This window comes from Lampetra planeri, chromosome 2 (genome assembly GCF_965212315.1).
Source record: "Lampetra planeri chromosome 2, kcLamPlan1.2.h2, whole genome shotgun sequence".
Taxonomy (NCBI): Eukaryota; Metazoa; Chordata; class Hyperoartia; order Petromyzontiformes; family Petromyzontidae; genus Lampetra; species Lampetra planeri.
The window spans coordinates 35,643,632-35,666,299 of NC_136108.1; the positions used below are offsets into that span (position 1 = coordinate 35,643,632).

Genomic DNA, 22,668 nt, shown 5'->3' on the forward strand with positions numbered 1-22,668 from the left:
GTCGTACTCAGATTGTAAATGTTGTGGCTTGGCCACGTTCTGCTTACGTGACAAACCTTACTAGTTGGCTATGTCGGGTGGTGGCGGGTTTTAACGACACATTTATAAATTTACGCGTTCTAACCCAAATATAAAAAAAATACTATCTATAGTTGTTTAAATATAAAAATAAGAGCAAGACAAATCGTGGCTGTGAGTTAGTTGTTGTGAGATGCCTACGCTGAAACGACTTGGACATGCCAGTGGAGAAGAAGAGTTCGAACCCGAGGTTCGTGCTGGAAAGCGTTTCAAGTCGCGAGCGCTGCGCCATCTCCCTCCCCAGGGGGCGGCCAGGGCCTCGTGCGGCCGACGGTGCCGCTGGGCTCTGGGCAGCTCCAGGGGGCCTCCCGCACGGTGGAGGTCGACTCCCAGGTGAAGGTGGTCGACGTCTTCCTCGGCGTCCCCTATGCCGCGCCTCCGCTGGACGCCAACCGCTTCAGTGGCCCGCAGGCCCCGCGGCCGCTCGCCGTCAACGTGACATGGGACGCAGACCGCTACAAGTACGCCGCCGAACATGTTTTTAATTGGAATATTCCAAATGTCGTTTTTTTGGGAGTGTCAGTGGTTTATGAGCTGTTGTACGTGCTCTCCAGGGCATTGCAAATAAACGGGCGTGGAATTGCATCGATGTAATCGTTATCCAGAGGTTACCGGTGCAATTGGATTTGATCTCCCAGTGCGGCAGTTGTAACAATGGTGCAAGTTTCTTGAAATCCGCCCACCTCTGTACACCGATCAGTTTAAATGGATCCGTTGCGATTGGTCAATTGGCAAATTACATGTGGTGGGTTAAAGTGTGGTTGCATCCACCTTTTACTAGAAGTCCAGCCAGCGTGAAAGAGTAGGCCAAGGGCTCTATTGAGCTCCCTTTAGTAGAGGCCCTTCCACCAGCAGTAGCATGGGCGCTCAAGTACAGTCCTGCACCTTTACCTTCTTAAGGTAACATTGAGCAGCCAGCATTACCTATGGAAAAAGGCATGAACATCTGAAACATTGGAACCATATGAATAACTTCCTTCCCTCTGATAATATACATGACACTCTAAGTTTTGGCATGTCAACGAAATTCAAATTTTGCAGTTAAAATGAATTAAAATGTTTTTTTTGCAAATTGCTCATTCATTTGATTCAGTGCTTCCAAAACACATGAATCTGTGGTGCATTAGAAACAAATCCTGTACCGATTTTGTAATTTATGATGCCTCTGGACATTGCTGTTTCCAAAACTTTTTCCTGAACCGCGATCCAAGATTTCAGGCCAAATTCTGTGAAAGAGTAGCGCATGAGGTAGCATTGGCGCAAATGAAAATATTCCGTGCAAAAATATTTTTTAAAAACTATTCATGAAATAAAATTGGTGTAGAGGCTAAAATAAAGGCCTCTTGGGGGTGTATTCATTTCTTGAATAAATATTTCAAGAAATTAACTATTTAGCGTTGACGTTCCGTGCGTCTCCCGCATGCCTCCGTCCTTTCCCACACCCGCCGTGCGGACGTTGAGAGCGGAGCTTCCCTTTGCAGGGCCAAGTGTCCGCACTTCCTGACGAACGATCGGTCGCTTGCAGGTGTACTCTTCATCACTAGAGACACCCAGGCTCGAAGTGCCCTTCTCAGGGTTACAAATGGACAATTACGCCCGGCGCGTCACGTTATTAACAAAAAACCAAAGTGTACTGACACCTTGCTGGGTGGGACTAGGCCGGACTGTCTCCAGCCAGACGGTCAGCGAGGCACCTCCCTGTCTGAAGATTGTCTCTACCTCAACATCTTTGTCCCCAAGGTCAAGGTAAGATGAAGGCCTCCCCACGCCGGCACAGTCAGAGTGGAGTGGCGGCGCAGCGCCTCTCACGTTGCGACACAAACCCGCCGATGAGTTGTATTCCCGGTAGTGGCTAACGCGAGTCTCGAGTGATATCCGAACCGGGCCTGGCCCACCCTCCTCTTCGCCAGCTTGCACTGACCAGCCTGGTGACATGCAATCAGATAATCCACGTTATCCTGGGTAGATCTGGCATGCCTTTATTCAGCAGTAGAACGTATTTGTATAACAGGCCTGGCTTTTATACACATTTAATTTAATATTCCCCGAACACACATGACGCCTGCCACTTCGAAACGCCCCACAAATTACATTTATCTATCACTGCGAGAATCTTAACCACACTAATCGGTTACTAGAGGGGATCATTTTTGACCTGGCAACACGGTGGCGAGATGTTATCTTACTCGCCTGGTATGCAGGAGGTCGTGGGTTTGATCCCTACCGTGACGCCTGTATATTTGGAGTTTGCATGTTCTCCCAGTGATTGTGTGGATTTTTTTCCAGGTTCTCCACTTTTTACCTTCACATTTAGAAACATGTGTTTAGAGTATTTGGCTGTTATAAATTTCCAAATGATAACCCACTTTGTTGAGCTTTCATTTGTAGCCAGGTCGCTTCTGAAAAAGAGCTATATGGGCCTTACCTGGTAAAATAAAAATATTAAAGTTTTTAGTTTTATAATTTATAACACATTTTTGGGTTAGGCCACATAATGATCTCACCAAATTCCTGTTGTATGATCCTCCACCAGCCAACGTAGCCATCATTAATTATATTAACCCATAAAACAAATATGAATCCTAAGATGACCTTTCGCAAACCGACATTTTAAGTTAATGGCATTTCGAATTTCTCCGCACTCAGTCGCGTCTGTCGCGGTGAGAGGCTCTTGCAGCGACATAAGCGACCGTGGTGCCGGTGTGTCGATGCCGAGGCCTGCCAAGGAAGACGTTTTACAGTCCTATCCAGCCCCGCCGTGTGCCGTGGGGTTTCACGCCTTTCACTCGGCGCTTCGCCCCTTCTCTCCGAGCAGCCGCACAACGCCTCCGTGCTCGTGTTCTTTCCTGGAGGAGACAACTCCTTCGGGGGCTCGGCTCAGGGCCCCCTGGATCCCTCCTACCTCGCCGCCCTGGGCGACATTATCGTGGTCACAGCCAACTACCGGCTCGGCCTCTTCGGCTTCCTGAGCACCGGTAAGGTTTTTTCCCCTTCCCTTCGCTCTCCCGCGCCGGGTTCGACTGGCACGGCCACCGGCGTGCCCGTGCCGAGCCAGCCCGGTTGCGGCCCACGAGGTGCCAGTTTGGTTTTTCCACTGCAGCAGCTGATGCGCGCCGCTGATGTCACCACACGCAGTGAGTGAGTCGAGACGTGTCTAGACGACGCGGTGACGCTGTGCGTCACTTGTACTCACACTAACCGGTGTGGTGAAAGACGATCAGATGTGTGGCCAACAATGCACGGGGATGCTATCATCCAGCAGTGGATTGACAAAGTGCTGAAATTATTATTATCATCTCCAACGTCGTCATTGTCAGCATCACGTTTTGCAGGATCTTTAATGTTACTCGGCATCATCATCATGAATATTAGATGTACTTCATCGTAGCTGATAATCCTGATTATCATTCAACCAACATCATCATTATTTGCCATACTTTATTGTTCGAGAACATCCTCATCATCCTCATCATCATCCCATGGGGGGCCAATTGAGGCGTTGTGTGCAGGGGGCGACCATAATGGTGATTCACCGCTCAGCAGGAGAGTGATCGCGAGTGTTGCCACAGGGACATTTGGTGGTGCAGGTCGCGCTCCATCATCACCCTTGTGCCGGCCTTGATCATCTACATGAACTGATTTGGGCGCTATGGTGGCGAGATGTTAACTTCTTCGTCCTGGTATATAGGAAGTCGTGGGTTCGATCCCGACCCTGACGCCTGTTGTATATTTGGCATGTTCTCCCCGTGGTCGTGTGGATTTTTGTATGGGTCCTCTGGTTTTTTTCTCCACATTTAGAAAAATCCTTGTAGAGTATTTGGCTGCTATAAATGTCCACATGATGATAAGCCACTTCGTTGAGCTATTTGTGGTCAAGTCGCTTCTGACAAATAACTATATAGCTCAGTGGGCTTTACCTGGTAAAATTAAATAAAAAGTTTAGTTTAGTTTATGTCCATATTCTCGGAAATATTCTTACACCCGTTGAGTTTGTAAACTCGCAAAGGCACATTTGAAGCCCAAGGGGCTGCGATGATGACAGTCGGAGCCGTAACCTGCCCGCTCGCCCCGCTCGCTCTCCAGGGGACGAGGCAGCGGCCGGCAACTGGGGCCTCCTGGACCAGCAAGCCGCCCTGCGCTGGGTTCGGGACCACGCGGCGCTCTTCGGCGGCTCGGCCGGTGCCGTGACGGTCGCTGGCGACCGGAGCAGTGCGGACAACGTGGGGCTGCACCTGGTGGCCCCGGGCAGCCGAGGCCTGTTCCAGCGCGCCATCCTCATGGTACGCCGGCACGCCCGCGAGCGCTCCCCGCCCCCCCCCCCCACGTGGCACGGAGCCCGCAGCTGTCCACGGCCACTTCTGGCGGACGTCGCTGGGCCGCGTCTAATCAGCTCAAGTGTCCCGTTGCGAGTTTACAAGTCTTGTGGGTTAGAACGACAAGAGACACTTTTTCATAATTATTATTATTTATTTCCAGGCTCCAGACTTGTCATCTCAATAAGTTGTCTGTTCGCTTTAAAGGGTTAAGGTGCAGCCCTGCAATTGCTTGCTCACACCGCTGTTGGTAGAAGGGCCTCTCCACTCCAGGGAGCTCTAGAGAGCCCCTCCAGAAGGTACTTTGCCTATTCTTCCGCGCTGGCCAGACATCTTAGAAGACATGGAAGTACCCACACTTCACCCCACCCCGTGTGGTAATATAATTATAAACAGGCTTAATTTGAGGCAGGTCTGTCTAGGTTGGTGATGCGTAAAATATGTCGTTTCCCAGCACACTGCATCCAGTACGCCCCTTGCTGCTATGGTTCTGGCTACTAGTGCTGCGCCTAGCAAACTGGAAAATATTCAGTGAGGAATTAAGCAAGGCCTTGTTTTGAAGGATATGAACATTACGTACATTCCTGCCGGCATGCGAGGCATTCATCCAGCGGTGTATTGACAAATGGCTGTATTTTATTATTATTATTATCACGACATGCATAAACACATAAAACTAACTGTTGCACAAAAAAGTTATTACAGTTAAGCACGATTGCACTGTGCTCTGGAAATGTGTAAAATCCTTTGGCTTTTTTCCAGAAACCTTTCACGGAGCCTCTAACTGGCCTCGCGCAGACATCCATAAAGGCTGCGTTAAAAAATGACCACCGCACTTATAATACGGCTGGGTCCAAAATGTTTAAACTGCAGCCTAAATGTCACGTAAATTGATCGTGCCAACAATTCACCACAAGTGTTCAAAACGGCCCGCACACAGCACTGCCAGCGGATGTATCGGCTGCCACGTGATACGTCGCCTGGTCACAGCTGGAGTGACGTGAGTTGGAATGATCTTGACAGACCACCTAGTCCCACCTAAATCGCAGAGTGCGTCCAACTATGCGTAAACAGTCCAACGTTACCATTTAAACTCCGCCGCCCTGCAATGTGTGCGTTTTTTATGCGTTTGTTAAATATGTGGGAACTACGTGGCAGGCACGCACAGCACGACCCATCGTTGTACCGCACTCATGCGATCTCACGTCCGCGCTCTCCGCCCTCACAAACCCGCACGGACGAGCCTGGTGAAGTATGGTCAAACAACCTCCAAGACCGACACGGCATGAGGAGGTCTTCATCCAGCAGTGGATTGACAAAGTGCTGCACATAGCTACATCTCTAGCGGGCGCAATGAGAAACCAGATTCTGCCGTGGTGTTGCAGCTCTCGCACTGGGCTCCAATCCAGAGGTCGCCAGTTCAATGTAGATCTCCCGGCGAGGCAGTTTAGACTTACGCCTCCCTCCCCCCCTCCCCGAGTGTGTCCAGCTAGCAGTATAAGTGGGTACAACGCAGTGAGTAAATCAGTAGGTCGCGTGTTTATTGGGGTCAATTATGTGCACCCCCGCCTCTCCCAAGACGTCTTTGGCGAGCTTTAAGGAGTTCGCCAAAATAGCCTCTGGAGGAGCTCTCAAGAGCTCTCTCCGGTGGAGGCGCTTCCGCCAGCGGTGGCGTGAGCGAGCAATTACACGGCTGCACCTTTGCACCTTCACCTTGCACCGAAATAAGAACCACCGCGACCTTGGTTGTTGTTCTTGGCAGGTACTTTCGCCGGACGATGGTTAATGTCCTGCCAGCAAGTACTGTATACACCGCAGGGACCGGGGTACGACTGAATGACCTCCTCCCCCCGGCTCTCTCCGCTGCAGTGTAACGCCGCTGCGTGCGGAGTTTGAATTCGCTCTGCGGTACTCGAGCGCTTAGAAGGAAAAAAGTGACACGAAGGGCAGAGGTTTCTTTCGAGCATGCCGCTCACCGCGAAACCCCCTTGGGCTTACAGTGCCGCGCCGTACACTCGTTTATGTGCCCCGGAACACTTTAACCTGTCCATCAACAGGTCTATGAATAGTGAGAGAGTGAAAAAAAATACATTTTCACAGACGTGGCTTTGTAATTACAGTTTTTTTTGGGATGGTGGCGGGGGGGGGGTTAATGCGAATCCTTCATCAGCGACTATTACACTGGGCCCTGTTTACTCTGTGAGCCTGAAGGAGGAGACCAGGCGGTCAACTGCAGAGCCAAATTCCTACAAACGTCAACTCTGTGGAAGCTTTGGTGGTTGGACGTTTCGATTATTGTGAGCGCAGTGTCGCGATTCATTCACGACCGAGTGACGGCAGATGAAGAGCCACTGCGTCACGTTCGCGAGAATGCCTTACAACCACGCGCGTTTGTCCTCGGAAGTATTTAATTAGCGATAATAACGTTGCGTTACTTTGAAAAAAATGTAAGCGCTGGTTTTATCGCCAGCTATTCGGGCAGCCCTTTCATCTAATAGATTTTTCTCTACGGTCAGTCGCTAAACACGACTTTACATTCAGTTCATATCAAATAATCTTTGCAACAGTTATCGCGTGCCCGTGTTAAGGGCTGATGGACAGAGCTGATGCATAGACGCTTTCCGACTCAGTTGAATAGCGCAGAGAATGGCACCGCTAAGAATACTCTTAGTTCTTTCGGTAAAGTCACGTAGGTAAAAAAATAAATTTAATTTCATTTCATTTTTTACCTACGTGACTTTACCGAAAGAACTAAGAGTATGAATCCTTGCAGTCACGAAAGCTTCAAATCTAGAACCGCTAAGAATGCTCGCCTCGCACTTGTGGCTGGGCGGTTGGAAACAACGACCGTGAGATTTCTCTCTCCGCATTTTACTGGAGCCTGTTGTTGCAGGTGAATTAACACTTTATTGTATTTATATTTTTTGGGCTAAGTCATTCATGTGTTCGAGCAAACTACTGTACTGTGTTATGCTCTGTCGGCGATCTTCGCCGGAGGTGCAGCTGCCTCGTTTCCAGCGTGGCCTCAGCAGTCGCTTGGAACGTGAGCAGCAGCGAACCGGTTGAACGCACAAGTGAACATTTAAGCGGACATCATCGGTGTGGCAGTCCTGTCACAGCAGTCAGTCGTCTCCTCATCACTCTTCTTTGGCTTCTTCCACGGTTACCCTTCTCACGAACTTCACTCCTTGGTTCTACAACAATGCCGAGGGCATGGTCAACCAGCCTCACTGATTTGTCTCACCCGCACTGTGTTCGACTACCATACTGCACGGCACAACAACACAAGAGACACAGATAGCCTTTAGCAGACTGTTGGGGCAAGTGCTGTGAGCGAGCTTCTATGAAGACTGCAACGGCCAGCATCACACCCGACCGCCTTTGTCTCACCAACAACACACACCACATCGCCACAGCGCTTGCGCCAGGCTAGATGCACTGACTCGTCCTCTGGCTCACCGCACTCCCTGCCAGAGCGCTCCTCTGTGTGCGTCTTTCCTCGCACCGCTCCACTTTAGAGTCTCCTCCCCCATCGTCTCTTCTCCCCAAGTTCTCATAACCTCGCTCTACTTAGGAAACTCTACATACCTACCGCACCTTCAGTCAGTGCCGATGGTTGCTGACCAACTTTGGCGTTCTGGCCTTCTCGGCCTGTGCTCGGCAAACCGTGGTGCTATAGACACACAAGGGGAGCAGGGGCCACCCGGGAGAGCCGCCTCTCGTGGGCGGGGGAGACGAGGAGCGTGGAACGACGCTTCGGATTCTGCCACTGCTTCATCATCCCCCACAGCTCGCAGTGACAGCACGGGGGGAGGGCCCACAGGGACTAGAGATGGATGGGCGTTGTCTATGACCTGGTGAGAAGACGTGGACAACAAATGTCTTTCTTGAGTGGTGACGTGAACGAGATTTGTTCATTGATTGTAAAAAATATATATTATTAGAATATAGAGGAGGCGGGAGTGGTGGCGCAGTGCTTAGCACACTGCGCTTGGAACTCGGTTTCTCTGCACTCGATTCCTGGTCAGGGAAAAACATCGGTGCCGAGCGATACCTGGCCCTGCCCCCCATTTACCAACAGTCACTGGTCATTGTGGTGAAGTATGGCTATACATCCCCCCATGGCTGAAATAGCGTGGCTAGGCTATCATCCACCAGTGAATTGACAAAGGGCACGTCAACTATTATTATAACTGGAATATAACAAAAGCATATGACAGCAAATTATAGCACTGGTTATGGGGTTCCAAAATGATGCTTGGCACGTCAGTAGCTATGTTCATATCATCGCCATATCGTGCGTGTGGCTATTGCTTAGCAAACACAGAGGGCGCTGCAATTGAAGTTCTTGGGTCAGGGTGTCGCCAAAGCGTGTGTGTTTTTTGTGTCACGTGGTCTACGTGCAATGACTGGACCTACAGAATGAAAGGCAGGGTGTGGATTTTCTTTTACGTGAATTTTCAAAAATGTCAGCATTGCTGCATGTGCTGTAACAGAACTATACTGTTCACAGACCCTGCGGCATTGCGCATAGAGACGCCTGTTTCACGAGTTACCTTTGTCACGCGTGTCCTGGGGCACGGGCTTGAATAATGCCACATTGGAAATGACACGAACCCTACTTCAATCGCACACACTATCCCCCAAAACCCCGATCGGCTCACACGAGAGTTCTCCCATTCCTTTGATATTTTTAACACAAATGAGCAGAGCTCACATTCACGGGTACGGCGTAGATAGTTACAGCCCCCGGGCCGTTTGCGCTCCGTGTCGACAACGTCCCAAACGCTGAATTTCAACTCTTGCCGGTCGTCGTCTTTTCGTACGACGCGTCGCGGATGTAAGCGACGTCTTCTTGGAACAGAAACAAATGTTATGAATCGACGTTCGGGTTCTTTAGCCATTCGCCCGGCGTTGGGTGTGGGCTGATGAATTGCCTCCGGCGCCGGCGTTCGACGGCGTAGATGGGCAGCGGTTAACTTCACGCTTCGTCGTTTGCGCCGCTGCACGATCGCAGGGGGAACTTTCGTGAGAGGCTGCCAACTACAGTGGACGAAGGTGGTAACCTTCACTCTGTCTGCCACATTAAGTTCCCTGCGCAACCGATACCGATGCCAAGGTGGAGCAAACTGTGGTCATTGGCAGCCCCTCAGGCGGAACAGCAACCAAGCTCAAATGGCAAAAGGTCAAACTGATTTTCTACTCGAATGGGCATTGAGGCGGTGCTCATCTCTTCTCTGTAACACTGAGCCGGTGGAAATTCCACGTGCATATGGCGGGGGCGAGTATATCTATTGGAGGACCACTGTTAACTTCCCCATAAACTGGTACTCATTTTATCGACCCTGGTTGGATGGTGGGCTTTGTCATCCGCTCACGTTGAGCCACCTGACCGAATGATATCCGTTGCAAGTGAAAATATTTTTCCTGAAACAAAACAACTGACAATAATGCCGCGCTGGAAAATTGTATTATTTTTTGAGCAGATAATGAAAGATAGCGGTACAAAGAATCATTTTAGTAACAAAATATCGATGAGATTGATACTTAAAAATAAACTAATATTGCTTATGTAGGGCAGGGAAGTGGTCCAGCCACATCCTGTCCCCCGATCGTAAAGTGAAGCCTTTTACTGAACATTTAAATTATTAGATTATTTCAGAAGAGAAACAAAATAAATAAGTACATTCATACTTGCATAGCTCGATAAGAAATCATTTCCGAAAGCATGTTTTTTACAATGTTGAACAAAATTCCTGTGCAATAGTCTAGCAATTTTACTCTTAAAGTGAATGATGAAACCTGTAGAATGGTATCCGTACAATGTGTGGATACACATTATACATGTTTTATGAACACAATGTCAAGATCCCTGCAATATTCAGTTTTACATATGTATATACGGAGAGTATTCTGTTATTCTGCGTATAATCACCAGGAATGTGCTCAATCTATCAGGTACTAAGCAATGTTGATCCGAGAGGGTGCTGTGATGGGTGACCACGATGCACAAACGGGTTGCTATCGGCTGCTGTGGGGCTAGGCGGTAGGTAGCTTGCAAGTACGTACAGCAAAGTTAATTATTGTGCTGTACTTGCATGCTTCCCACATCTGCGCTTTTCCACCTTCACGAAGCCACGCTGTCCAGCGTGGTGAAGTATGGTCAAATAACCCCCACCCCCCCCCCCCTCGCGCGAGCCGTACAGGAGGGTCCCTCATCCAGCAGTGGACGGAGCAGAAGGGTCGTGCGCGCGTGCACACTACGAGCCGTCCAAAGCTCCCGTTCACAGCGAGGGCGTTTGGAGCTCGCGTCAGATAGAGCTCCCGCAAATCTCCTTAAAGCCCCGCGGATACATTGTTGAGCATAACTTGTGTATGAAAAAATACATTCCAATTTTGCTTCGGTGGTAACCTTCACAGGCGAACCGAGCCTCTCCCGCAGCGGAAATGTTCTGCAGCAGCCATAATTCTTATTTAGCAGCTGCAGCTGTTACCGCAGCACGGCCACACCGTAACAGCAGCAGCAGCAGCGAGCGGTGGCCGTGAAGGTCGACTCAACTCTCCGCTAGCTTGTTTGGGTAACAACTTCTGTGTCCAGCGGTCATTCTTTAGCTGTCGCTCTTCATCCCGGAAAAGTTGAGATGATCCCGCATGCTCTCCAGCAGCCCGTAGCTGACTCTGTTCGCGGACAGAGCCTCGACGCACGTAGAGCTGGGTTGCCTGGAACGTCAGACGTGTACTTAGTCGCCGTCTGCGTCGACATTCAGATCATCGCGTCATCATTATCTACACTCGACACCACCGTCATCATCTACAATGAGTTACTCATGAAGATCAACAATCAGTTCATCAACACCACCGTCTGAAATCCATATAACGTCATTATCATCATTATCTATAATCTGTTTTACGTCACCTCCAATCAGTCCAGCGACATTAAGACAACGATCATTATCATCATCATCTTCATCATCTATAATCAGTGTGGCTGTGCGGGCATGACCTCACGTGGAGGAGGAATCGTTTTAAATGACACGCGGAATTTAACACGAAACAGAAAGGCGCACATTCATGCCACTTGGCAGAGCTCGCGACTTATTCAATTAGCGGAATAATCCTGGCGTGGTGAGGGGGGGGAGCAGCGAGCGGCCAATGAAGTGACCTCGCATGCCTCGCGACGACGATGATGATGACGACGACGATGATGATGACGACGATGATGATGATGACGACGATGATGATGATGACGACGATGATGATGCGTGCGCTGCGTGGCTCCTGTTACATTAGCGTCGTAATAACGCAGAGAGAGTGAGCGAGCGAATCGAGCGGTGCACGCCAGGGGCCATCCTCCCCAGGCGTCGAGCCAGGGCACGTGGGCGGACGGAAGCAATGTGCGCGAACCTGTGGAGGCTTTGCCAGTAGCGGACCGAGTCCCTGAGGGGCTCAGCTTTAGGCGGGGGTGGCGGCGCGACGTTCATCCTGCGCAATTCTCCGGGGAGCCGGGAGAAGCAGGGCTCCCTCAGCCGCTTGCAGACGTCGTCGTCTTGCTCTGTGGGGTGGAGCGGTGGGATGCGTCGTTAACGAGGTTAAGGTGCAGCGCCTGCAATCTCTCGCTCACGCCATCGGTGGCGTGAGGACCTCCACTGGAGGGAGCTCTCGACAGCCTCAAGAGAGGGTGTTTGGCCTACTCTTCCATGCTGGTCGGGCATCATGGAATGGGTGGGAGTACCCACGCTTTGCCCCACCACACGTGACCTGCTGATCGACCAACTGTGCCCCGCCACGTTTCTGTTGCTCTGGGGGGATTTAAGAAACTTGCCCCTTTGTGTCAACTGCTGCACCGGGAGATGGATTCGAACCTGTGACCTCTAGTTTGCAAGAACCAGTACGCACATCATTACACCACTGTGGCAGCAGATCCCCATCCTTTTAATCATAACACTGCCGATGAAGGCCTCTCCATGCTGTCTGTCAGTCACGGGGCTTGTTTGAGCATACTTCACCATGCTGGTCCATGCAGCAAAATCCATTGCTTTGGCTTCTCCGCTCACGCCTTAGCGAACGCATCCTGACCACCGCGGTGAAACAGTGGATTTCCCATAGCTGATGATGATGATGATGACGACGTCGCTGTAGAGGTGTTCTCTAGAACTCTCTCGAGCGGATGACCTTCGCCTGCAGATAGGGTGATGATATTAGCACAAGTTCCAGAGCGAGATAGATTGTGGCATCGCAGGACCGTGAGAGATGGTGATGCCTTGGCGAGACATTCATCTAGCATCAGATTGATCATCGCCGCTTCTGCTGATGATGATGTTGATGTCACGCGGTGATGGTGACGATGCCGACGAAGGCACCACCGTACCCATATAATGGTCGACCAGTTCGTCCAGGGACTCGAACTGTGCTCGCTGGCTGATGTAGCACATGCCGTTGGGCTGTGTGTGGATCCGGTAGTGCTTGATGACGTCCGGCGCGCCGGAGGGTCGTTGGCGACGCACGGACAGCGCGTACATATCTGCGGCACGGCACGCGGAACTCACATCTCTGCGCGTTGAACATTCACCGTATTGTTTAACGTTGGGCGCTCCCTAGAGTAAGATGCGCCCTGAACTTTGGGGTCATTTTGAAAAACACGTGTTTTTAACAAGAGTGTACTTTGTACTGGTCACACAATACCCTTGTGCACCAGGGCGGCTTTAGGAGATGTCTACTTCTGTGCGTATGGGTTTGAGTACGAATATTTTTTATCAAGTAAAATCAAAGTCGGTAGCTGGTGTCGGTGTTCATCCGAGCATTGAGCGGTACTCATCTCAATTAGTGGCTCTGAGCCAGTGGAGGAAATTCCACATTCCTATGGCAGGGGCCAGACTACACTGTATAAATTGTAAGCCGGACAAAAAAAAATCTACAACAACGTGATAAGGCGGAGTCGTGGCACGCTGTCTTTATAAACAACAACCACATCGTGGAAAATTGTTTTGGTTCCCCCCATGGAATATTCAAGTAGATGTGGCATGGCTTTGGTTTTAATGTCAAAGGGAAAGTCAATTAAAGGTCAAAATCAGCGCGTGTCTTTTTCATGGTGAAGCAAACTCTGCTCACTGATTTCCGTCGAGTGGTTGTTTTTTTAGCAAAATATTTAACAAACAGGATTAATTTTATTTAATACAGTGTTAATCGCATTAATTCAATGCATACATCTGAATTCGTAAACCTAGAATTGACCGAGATATTGTGTCTGAACAACTAAGGAATTGAGGTTGAGAAAATCAGTAAAATTAGGTTTTGTCCACTATGTTATAAAATAAAATATGAAGAAATACATTCCAACCATTTTCAATCCACTGCTAGATGAGGTTTCCCCATGCCTTGTTGGTAGTTTTTTTTACCATATTGCCCATGCTGGTCAGTGTGGGCCGGTGACAGGCGGTAAATAAAACAGAGTTTAGTGTGCAGTGTTAGTTCACGGATATCTCGCCATCGATGTTTGCTGTAGCCGTGAATCTAATGTGGGTTGTCGTGTTCATCGCGCCGCGCGCTGACCACTGCACCGCCGCTCCACCCCTTCGACGTTGGCTGTTGACTGATTGATTCACAGCAGGTAAGGTACACTGATTAACAACGTGCTTCTTTGGGCACATTGGTATGTGCTGTTGAATCAGTGTAGGTTACTTGCCGTGGCACGCATCAAAAAGTGGACATTGAGAAAGAAAATGCAACCAAAGGTGAGCAGCAAAGTTTGAAATCAGTGCAGGCGCTATGGGCGCCAGGTGGATGACCGCATCGCTGGATCGCGAGAGGCGGCGACGGCTTGGCGAGGCCTTCATCCAGCAGTGGATTGATCATGGCTAATCGTGATGCTGGCGAGTATGACTGGAGCAACATAGCCGGTAAAGGGGAATACGAGGAGTTAAACCGTTCCCATCATCGTTGCCCTGGAGCTGGGAAAGGAAGACGTGTCACCGATCTCCGAGCACCGCTGGTCACGGTGGTGAGATGTTAACTCCTCGCCTGGTATACAGAAAGTCGTGGGTTCGATCCTGACCCTGACACCTGTATATTTAGAGTTTGCGTTTTCTCCCCTTTGCCACGTGGATTTTTCTAGCTCAGTGGGCCTTACCTGGTAATCAAATAAAAATAGTTTAAAGTTTAGTTTCACCCTGACGTGGGCGTTTGCAAGGGCCCTCTCCCCCGGGCACCCAAGTGCGGGGACTCACTGCGGTTGCTGGTGCTGGTTCTCACGAGGAAGGAGCCTCCGTGGTTGCCATCCATCAACAGGATCCTCTCGGCGTCCTCCCGCATCAAGCCTTCGAAGAGCCACCTGAGTGCAGAATGAAAGTGCCAACGCAGTGCGGGAGGGGGCAGTGCGCCCTTCACGCAGAGAAGAGGTTTGCCACCCTTACGTTGCCGGCACTCCCTTCGCCTGAGCTCACTTCATATCTCGGCGACACCAATAGCTCAGCCCACTCGTGACGAAACTTCCCACTGTGGCTGTTTCTGTGTAAATCTTCTCCGCTCCTGCGAGGGTGATTGCCAATCCAGAAAATATTCGAGCCTATGCCCCCCCCCCTTGTTTTCTATAATTGTGCATAAATAACCTTAAACATGACACAACGTTTACATTGTTGTGATGATTTTGAGTATTTGACTGTGAGGTTTGACTACCATGTAGAACTGCCCAGGCGCATGTTTACCGATGTGCTGGGGCTGTTATACAAAAATGCAGCTGTTGCTATGTTACAACCCAAAAAAAATCGAACGGCTTTCCACCACTTACGGAATTATTTTACTTATTCTGAATGCATCACCTTTATAAAGGTAATATATACGTTTGTTGTGTGTTTTTGTCCGTCGCTTAGCAGCGGAGCAAGCGACTCACAATAAAAAGGTTGTGAGTTCAAATCCTGGTTGGGAGATGGCTCAGCCCATCACTCTTCTGGAGTCAGAAATCGAATCTTTATTTCGACTGAAGGAATCCGATAAGCGATAAAGCTCTTTCTCACAGGCGTCATAGCGATACAATGAGTACCACTTTGTGGGGAAGTCAACGGTTGTTGTCGTATGGATAGACTCGGACTTGACATAAGAATGTGGAATTTCTACCACCAGCTCAGGGCTGTAAACAGCTTGTGAGCCCAACCTTCTCCGTGCTGATAGACACAAGAAGTCACTTTGAATGTTTGTGTCTGTAGCCTCCGAAAAAAAAAATTGTGTCATAATAACTAGAATAAAGAGATTTGTCTTTTGGGGACGCATCACTGTCTTAAAGCCTGGGAGAGCCTCAAAGGAGGGTGGTCAGATTCAATTTCAGTAAATATTTTTTATATATATCGTAGGAGACCACCCGTGAAACCGCACTGCTCTGAGTATCAGGTGACATGTCCACGAATTAAACCCATAGACACGGCGACAGAGGGGGTGACGAAAACAGAAACACGTTTAGAGAGCTGGCATTCAGACTGTGGACTCACACTTCATGTACATGCTAGCAACGTGCTTGTATTGCATGTAGTCTGCGTGGCACTGTAAATTTAAGGGAACATCTAGATATTTGTATAGCCTTCGAAACACTGTTTTATACTTCCTTGTCTGGGATGAGTCAGAGAAAAACTACGTGAGGTTGTCTAATTGGTGGAATTGCCCAGAAGAATGTTTTAGAGAAATGCGTGGGCTCGTTCTAATTGGAAATAAGAAATACCATTGTTCTTGGCAATTGCAACTTCTTGTGTTTAGCAGGGGAATGTAAAAATACGAAGGAGAGCTAACGTCATGTTTAGTCTGCATACTTGCTTGTGTGGGGGAAGCTGCAGCGTGCTGTGCTGTGAAGCCAGCTACCTCGCGTTGATTCCTCACCACGGCTAAACAGGTGATATGTCCGCACCCCTCCGCTCCCTCACCAAGCTGTCTTGACCAGGATGGTGACGTCTAGTCAAACAACCTCCATGACCAACATGGGTAGGCTGACATCTAGCAGTGGCTCGACAAGCGGCTGTAATTCGTGTAATTGTTGTTTGAAGTGTCTTGTTCGGTGGCAGGCCACCGGTGTGGCGTGCGGGTGGGTGTGCGCTGCTGTTGTATCTCACTCGTACGTGCGCCCGCTAGCCCGTACCTGTCTTTCACTTTCACCATGTGGCTGGCAGGGATAAAGGCCTCTCTGTTGTTGCAGAAGGACATGACTTTCCACCAGTCTCCATCCCTTTGGATAAAAGCACACGCCATTATAAAATAGAGTATATATAATTTAAAGTATTGTTGTTTTATATGTTTGATTTGTGTACGTTATACGTTCCACTGCTGGTTGAAGGCCTCCCTCCTTACGTCGTTGTAAGTCATAGGGGCTCTGTGGCCATACTTCACCATGCTAGTCAGTGCGGGTTTGTGAAAAGGAGACCCAGGACAGGTTAAGATATCACTCATGGTTAGTCTTGGTCAGGAATCGAACTCAGGCGACCAGGTCCGTAATGTCGTGCGCTAACCACTGCGCCAGCACTCCAACCACATTATTTCAAATTGTTGTGGTTATTTTCACCAAGTGAATTCCCGCTTGCATTTTTACAACCTTTACTCTTGTGCACTAACGAACATCAGTGTTTGACTTACACGCCTGTTATCTTGACTTTCTCGCCGACTGCGAATAGCGGTTGCCATTCTGGAAAGTCTTTAATAATCACAGCCATGCCGAGGTCTGTAAGAGAGTAAAGTTGTCCGTCACTGGCGCGCCCAGCATGGCACACGGCCCAGTGTAGCCCCCCAGTCTCCACCACGGCAGCTTTACAACTCCACGCCCACAGTTCAACGGAAGGTTTGTTTCCCATAAACGAACTCCGCTTAACTTTAAATGGCATTTTTTAAACAGATGGATTTATTGAGTAGTATTATTGTCCGTAATCAGTCGGTTTAAAACCTAAACTAAAATTTATAAATCACCACCAGTGACTGAAACGGGGAAACGCTTTTAAGCGATTCAAGGGATAAAATCACCACCCATTATCCATGCAGCACATCGCATCGCCACGGGTTCCAATTGATCCATCCGCCACATCGTTAACACGCGATGCTTGCTGACATAATTTGTGTCAATGATCGCGTTGTGAGAAATGTTGCCCCGCGTTTGTGTCATCGGCAACACCACGCGACAAACACTCTGCCCTAGCACAAAGTGCGCGCAGACACGGTCTTGGGAACGAGATTGTCCCTCGTGACCTTCCACGCAGAACAAAAACTCAACGTGTCCCTCAATGTCACTGTCTCAACGAGGAAACGCGGTACAATAGGAAACATTGCAGGCAATGGCCCTGTTTTGTATCAGAGAAATTAGCCACCTTCTTTGGTTCTTTCGGTAAAGTCACGTAGATAGAAACCACGACGTTTCGATCGCAGAACAAGCGTCACCTATTCTGTCACTTTTCCTCTTCACTGCGTCGTTACCGACGGAGGCGCTGAGCGCGTTATTGTTTGCGCTTGTGCACCACCAAAACGCACCGCATGTACGTTTGGCTTGTTCCATGGCCCCTCGGTGCGCCGGCTACTCGAGGCCACAACCTGGCAGCCCGCAGTCGGTGGCGCGTCCCTCTCGGCACGGCGGGGCCCCGCGCCGCACCGGCCGTGGCGTTGATTGCTAGTTACCGGGAGCGGGTGCGGCGTGCTGGGTCGCTTGGAATGCAGAGAGCAGGCGCTGCTTGGCCGCGCTGAACGTGACTCCCATGGCGGCGAGCGATTCTCATCGCTCCGCGTCAATTCCTGCACACCGCACGCGCCGGAAACGCACGGGCCATGAGGTTCAGGTTCAGGCGGCGGCTGAAAAAATATCCTTTTACCTTTTCGCCGGTAATTTCCTGCAAGGTGCCGTGACGTTTGCTAGCGGCGTCCGACTCGCAGAGTGCAAAGGGTGTGATGGTGCAGCATGACCCTTGCTTAATGGGGGGGGGGGGGTCCGCTATATAATAACCCCCCCCCCCCCGGGCGGGTGGTGGGTATATACGACATAGTCAATGTTCAATAAACTTCAAACAAATGTTGATGAAATACAATTGTTAAAAGCGGCTGAGCCTGCGGGGACTCAGCGCCCTGCAGCCTACTGAGCTATTGCTGTTAAAATATTGATCTTTGAAGATGATAGTCGGTGGATTTTTAGCGCCGTGCGTTTTTGTGTCGGTTTATACAGCCGCTAGAGGAAGACATTTGGCCAGCGTTGTCCCGAGGATAAAGCAAAGAGGAACGAAGCCGAAGTCATGCAATAAGAGGCACACAAAGACCGTACTCACAAACTAAATGATTGGGCGGGAAGTGATAGCGCTATCTATAAAACGTGCATTTGCTTGCGCTATGAGTGCGAGCATATTGTGCAAGATAAGCGAGTGACAATCAGGCTTCTTTTACTCTTAACAGCCGAGACACAGGGAACAAGAACATCAACATCTGTGCATCTGCACAAGCCTCGCGATCGATGCACTGCGAGCCCTCTGGTGTGTTCCCCGGGTGATACCACGTGTCGTTCGCCATGGCGCCCGACGTTTCGCGCCACGTTCTGAAGAAGCTCTCGGCAGGTGCAGAGACACTTTTTGGACATTGTGCCGAACAACGAGCGGTACAAACCAGGAAATAGGTCGGAGGGCTAAAACGCAGCGCAGCCGTGAAGACCCGAACGCGGTGGCGATACACTGCAAACCCACGCACAAAGACTCCGATTCGTTTAGTATTCGTAACCAGTGGCACGTAACACGCTGCGCAGGCAAACGGGACCCGCGCACCAAGATCTGTATTTGGGTGTGGAGGACACGGGGGCTCCTTTGCGTATAGGAAACACGCAACGACTTGTTGTGCTCTGCTCGCATTTCGCGGCGCTGTGTGCCGCAGACACAAATAGTGCACTAAGCCCTGCGAGCGAGTCCTGGTTCTGTGCCAGGCATACAATAGTCATTACTCGCGTCTGCTGCCTGCTCCAGATAATGCGGCGCAGCTGCGTTTCTTCTGAGATCAAATAGCCCAGCGTTGATTGCTCGCGTGCCTTGCAAGATCATTGTCGTCCACCTCCCCAGAGGTGACCTGCAGCACCGCGCGTTTTCGTGCCCCACAGGCATTGCCAATGGCAGCCACGTGAAGTGGCATCCGGTCGATTTGATCACCCGGCGTGGCACTTGACACAACGGAGCGAGTTTATGAATGATTTGTGCCTCTGTCACTACCCCCCTCCACCCCCCCGCTCAGAAGTACAAATTGGTGGACTGCAGTTAGTCGATCGGCAAATTGAATCTGGTTTGGTGGGGTAAAGCGTGGGTACTCGCACCTTTGCTTAGGTGGCTGGGCCAACATGGCAGAGTAAAATCAAATCGCCCTCTTTAGAGGGGTTCTCTCCTGCTCCCCTTCCCCAAAGCAGTGGCAAGATACATTAATAGCAGCGCTGTACCTTTACCTTGGAAAAAAATATTCCTGATTTTAAATTTAACAGTTGAATTCTACGAAGGTTACGGTGATCCACAAATAGCACGGCAAGTTTGAAATGCTCAGCACACAGTAAGCACGCTGTTTAAGTGAGTCATCAACATTACTTACCTTCTCCAGCTGTGGTGGTATGAGTGAGTTAAGCCGGGCATTGTGAAATTGTGGAAAGATCATTAAGTCATGGAAAACGTAGTTTATAATTGTACCGTGTGAAAGTCACGTTTGGCCTTATGATTAATTATATTTCGTTTTACATATCCATTGAAAAGTGTGAACGGAGACAATGACTAAACTCTGTGGTCAAATATAATGTGGACCCACTTGTAATACAAACGCCCCAAATTAAGTTGGTAATAAAAACATTGAAAAATAACACCACAATAATTGAAAATAACATACACCGTTCATTTCAAAATGATGCCTTCATTCAAAGTATCATTCGTTGAATATTGTATTTTATTTATGAAAACAGCGCAGTTTGAGAAAACACACATTTAGACGGCATGTTACAGCCATCACTTCCTCTTTAATAGCAACAATGCCAGAGATTAAGCAGGAAACTAAAGCAGCAGCGCATTTAATATCGTGAGGCTACGCATGATGTCATCGCAAGACTCGAGCGGCACGGTCACAACTGCCACGTTTCGTCCCGTGAAGTCATTCGAACCTGGCAGAAGCCGATCTCAACGAAGCGCTGCGTCTCCTCCGCTCCCACGCAGTCAGGAGGACGGTTGGGCCATTACCGGCCAGCGGGCACCACCACGTGTGGCTGCTCGTGACCCGGCACCCCGGTGTCTGGATCTGCTGGAGTCGGGTTGTACGACGTCGCGTTGCCCTCGCAATTGGTCCGAGCGGCGCTCTCTGCTTCGGATTGGTTCTGCCCGTTATCAGGGCTCCACAGCAGCCTCTGTGGTCACGCGGGCTCGGAGTCACAGAACGTAGGTGAACGCCAACCCCAACACTCGCACACACGCGCCCGTGTTAACCCCCTTCCCCCTACTACGCCTACTCAGCGGGGGAAATGAACAAGGTTCACAGGAAACATTCTGGTGTTCAATGCGTGGTGCTGATAGCCTGCAAATTGCATTTTGCAAATCGGCAACTGAATTTTGTTTTGTGCTTTCCATTGATAAATGTGAACTGATGATATGAACAGCGTTTCAGTCAAAGTGGCGGTGGTGTGGCGGTTTGTACTGGCATCTTGCTTTCTTTCTTGTGGGAATCATTTCGACTGACTTCACTCAACCACTGGTCAATCGACTTTGACCCATGATTTCTACCGAATGCTCAGTTTTATTCCCATAGCGAAATGTTGTTCAAAGTTGAAACGTGACTATGTCTGTTTAACACGTAGGCTTTCGCGACCAATATCCATAATAAAGGTTGTTTGGGTTAGATCGCGTAAATATAAATGTGTCGTTAAACCCGCCACCACCCGACACAGCCAATTAGTAACGTTTGTCACATAAACAGAACGTGCCAATTCCAACACACCGATGTGCTGTACTAGTAACGAATTGGCATGTTTTGTTTACGTGAAAACCCTTACTAATTGGCTATATCGGGTGGTGGCGGGTTTAACGACGCATTTATATTTACGCGATCTAACCAAAAAAAACCTTTATTATGGATGACGAGGTCTGGCAGTACCCTTTTGCAAGGCTGAATGTCAGCCGCGGCTGAGGCCTGGAAAATATCTCCACAGTGGGGGAGGAGGGGGGTGGTGAGAGTTAAGGGGTCACAGAATGTAAGTGCTAGATGTTTCTCGATATTAGTTATTGTGGCTCACACCTGCAATTCAGGGTAATATCGATCATGCTCGTTGGGGTGCAAGGGTTGGTGGCTCACGTAGACCTGTGGGTTGTGAGGTGGGTGGCCATCTCCTGGGTTGGAGTCAGGAGTTGACAACATTACATGGATTATTGAAACCATCTGTGCAGCACTTTGCTATCCCCATGCAGTGAGTTTTTTCTGGCCCCTCGGGTTTCCTCCCACGTGTTAGGAATTGAATTGGCCGGACATGGCAATGCAAAACGCTGTTTAAAGAGAGTCTCGAGACTCAGTCGAACATCTTCTTTGGTCATTTACTTTTGTTTACACTTTCAGCATTTTGCTTCATTTTGCTTTTGCTAAATATATAAGATATAACATTGTTATAAAGTGTGTATATTATATAGATTTTCTTGTAAAATTGTACGTTTCTTCGTGACCATTTGCAGCATTCACGAATAATACAGTATACCTTAATAAACATGTATCATGAAATTGTGGTAATAATTAGTAAAGAAACATAGCTTTTGAAAAGTATGCAGAGTGTTCATTAATGAGCATTACAAAATAACTTCTTTGGGCTGATATTTACATAAATTAATTTGTCGGTTTCCATTTTAGTGCATTCATATAAATAAATAAGCACGTTGAACTAAAACAGTCTCAGTTTCCATCGCAAATCTACAGTTTTCTAACATCCGGATTTATATATAAACACAACTTTAAATTCCTTAATTTTTTTACCAACCTTCCTAAACTGCCACACCCGGCCCTTAATCAGGAACTAAGTCCTGAACGAAGATTACATTTTTTGGAGTTAAAATGTAATTTTCCCATATTTCATTACATAAATTTAAAACATAATTGGGTGGATATAATGAAGTAAGACTCGTATTGGAGTAAAACTTAATGGAGTGAATTTGAGGCATTGCTGTTACGGGAGTGATGTGGTGGTGGTGGTGTCACGGTTCACACATTTGGACTTGCAATCGAGAGCTCGCCAGTTCGATTCCATACCCGTGGCCGCTGAAACGATGGTGCAAGTTTCCTTAAAAGTTCC

General features: G+C 49.1%; 2 protein-coding genes across 4 annotated transcripts in view; one reads left to right on the forward strand and one right to left on the reverse strand.

The window, feature by feature from the left end:
- Positions 1 to 22,668, forward strand: part of TG (thyroglobulin) — a 105,751-nt gene that overhangs the window by 70,571 nt on the left and 12,512 nt on the right. For both annotated transcript variants that reach the window (XM_078614420.1, XM_078614429.1), the window contains exons 38-41: positions 323 to 539; positions 1,737 to 1,824; positions 2,894 to 3,053; positions 4,162 to 4,358. In XM_078614420.1, the coding sequence (XP_078470546.1) occupies positions 323 to 539; positions 1,737 to 1,824; positions 2,894 to 3,053; positions 4,162 to 4,358 (662 nt within the window). The remainder of the gene's footprint in view (positions 1 to 322; positions 540 to 1,736; positions 1,825 to 2,893; positions 3,054 to 4,161; positions 4,359 to 22,668) is intronic.
- On the reverse strand, positions 9,845 to 20,776 carry LOC144732823 (src-like-adapter 2). 2 transcript variants are annotated; one of them, XM_078614441.1, is made up of 8 exons: positions 20,506 to 20,772; positions 18,024 to 18,137; positions 16,998 to 17,082; positions 16,507 to 16,593; positions 14,615 to 14,718; positions 12,760 to 12,912; positions 11,796 to 11,943; positions 9,845 to 11,111 (listed from the first exon to the last, which is right to left on the reverse strand). In XM_078614441.1, the coding sequence occupies exons 2-8, from the start codon at positions 18,100 to 18,102 to the stop codon at positions 11,000 to 11,002; spliced, it is 768 nt and encodes a 255-aa protein (XP_078470567.1). In that variant the 5' UTR covers positions 18,103 to 18,137; positions 20,506 to 20,772; the 3' UTR covers positions 9,845 to 10,999. The 2 variants fall into 2 exon arrangements, with proteins under 2 accessions (XP_078470567.1, XP_078470575.1); XM_078614449.1 differs by lacking the exon at positions 16,998 to 17,082 and having other exon boundaries at positions 20,506 to 20,776.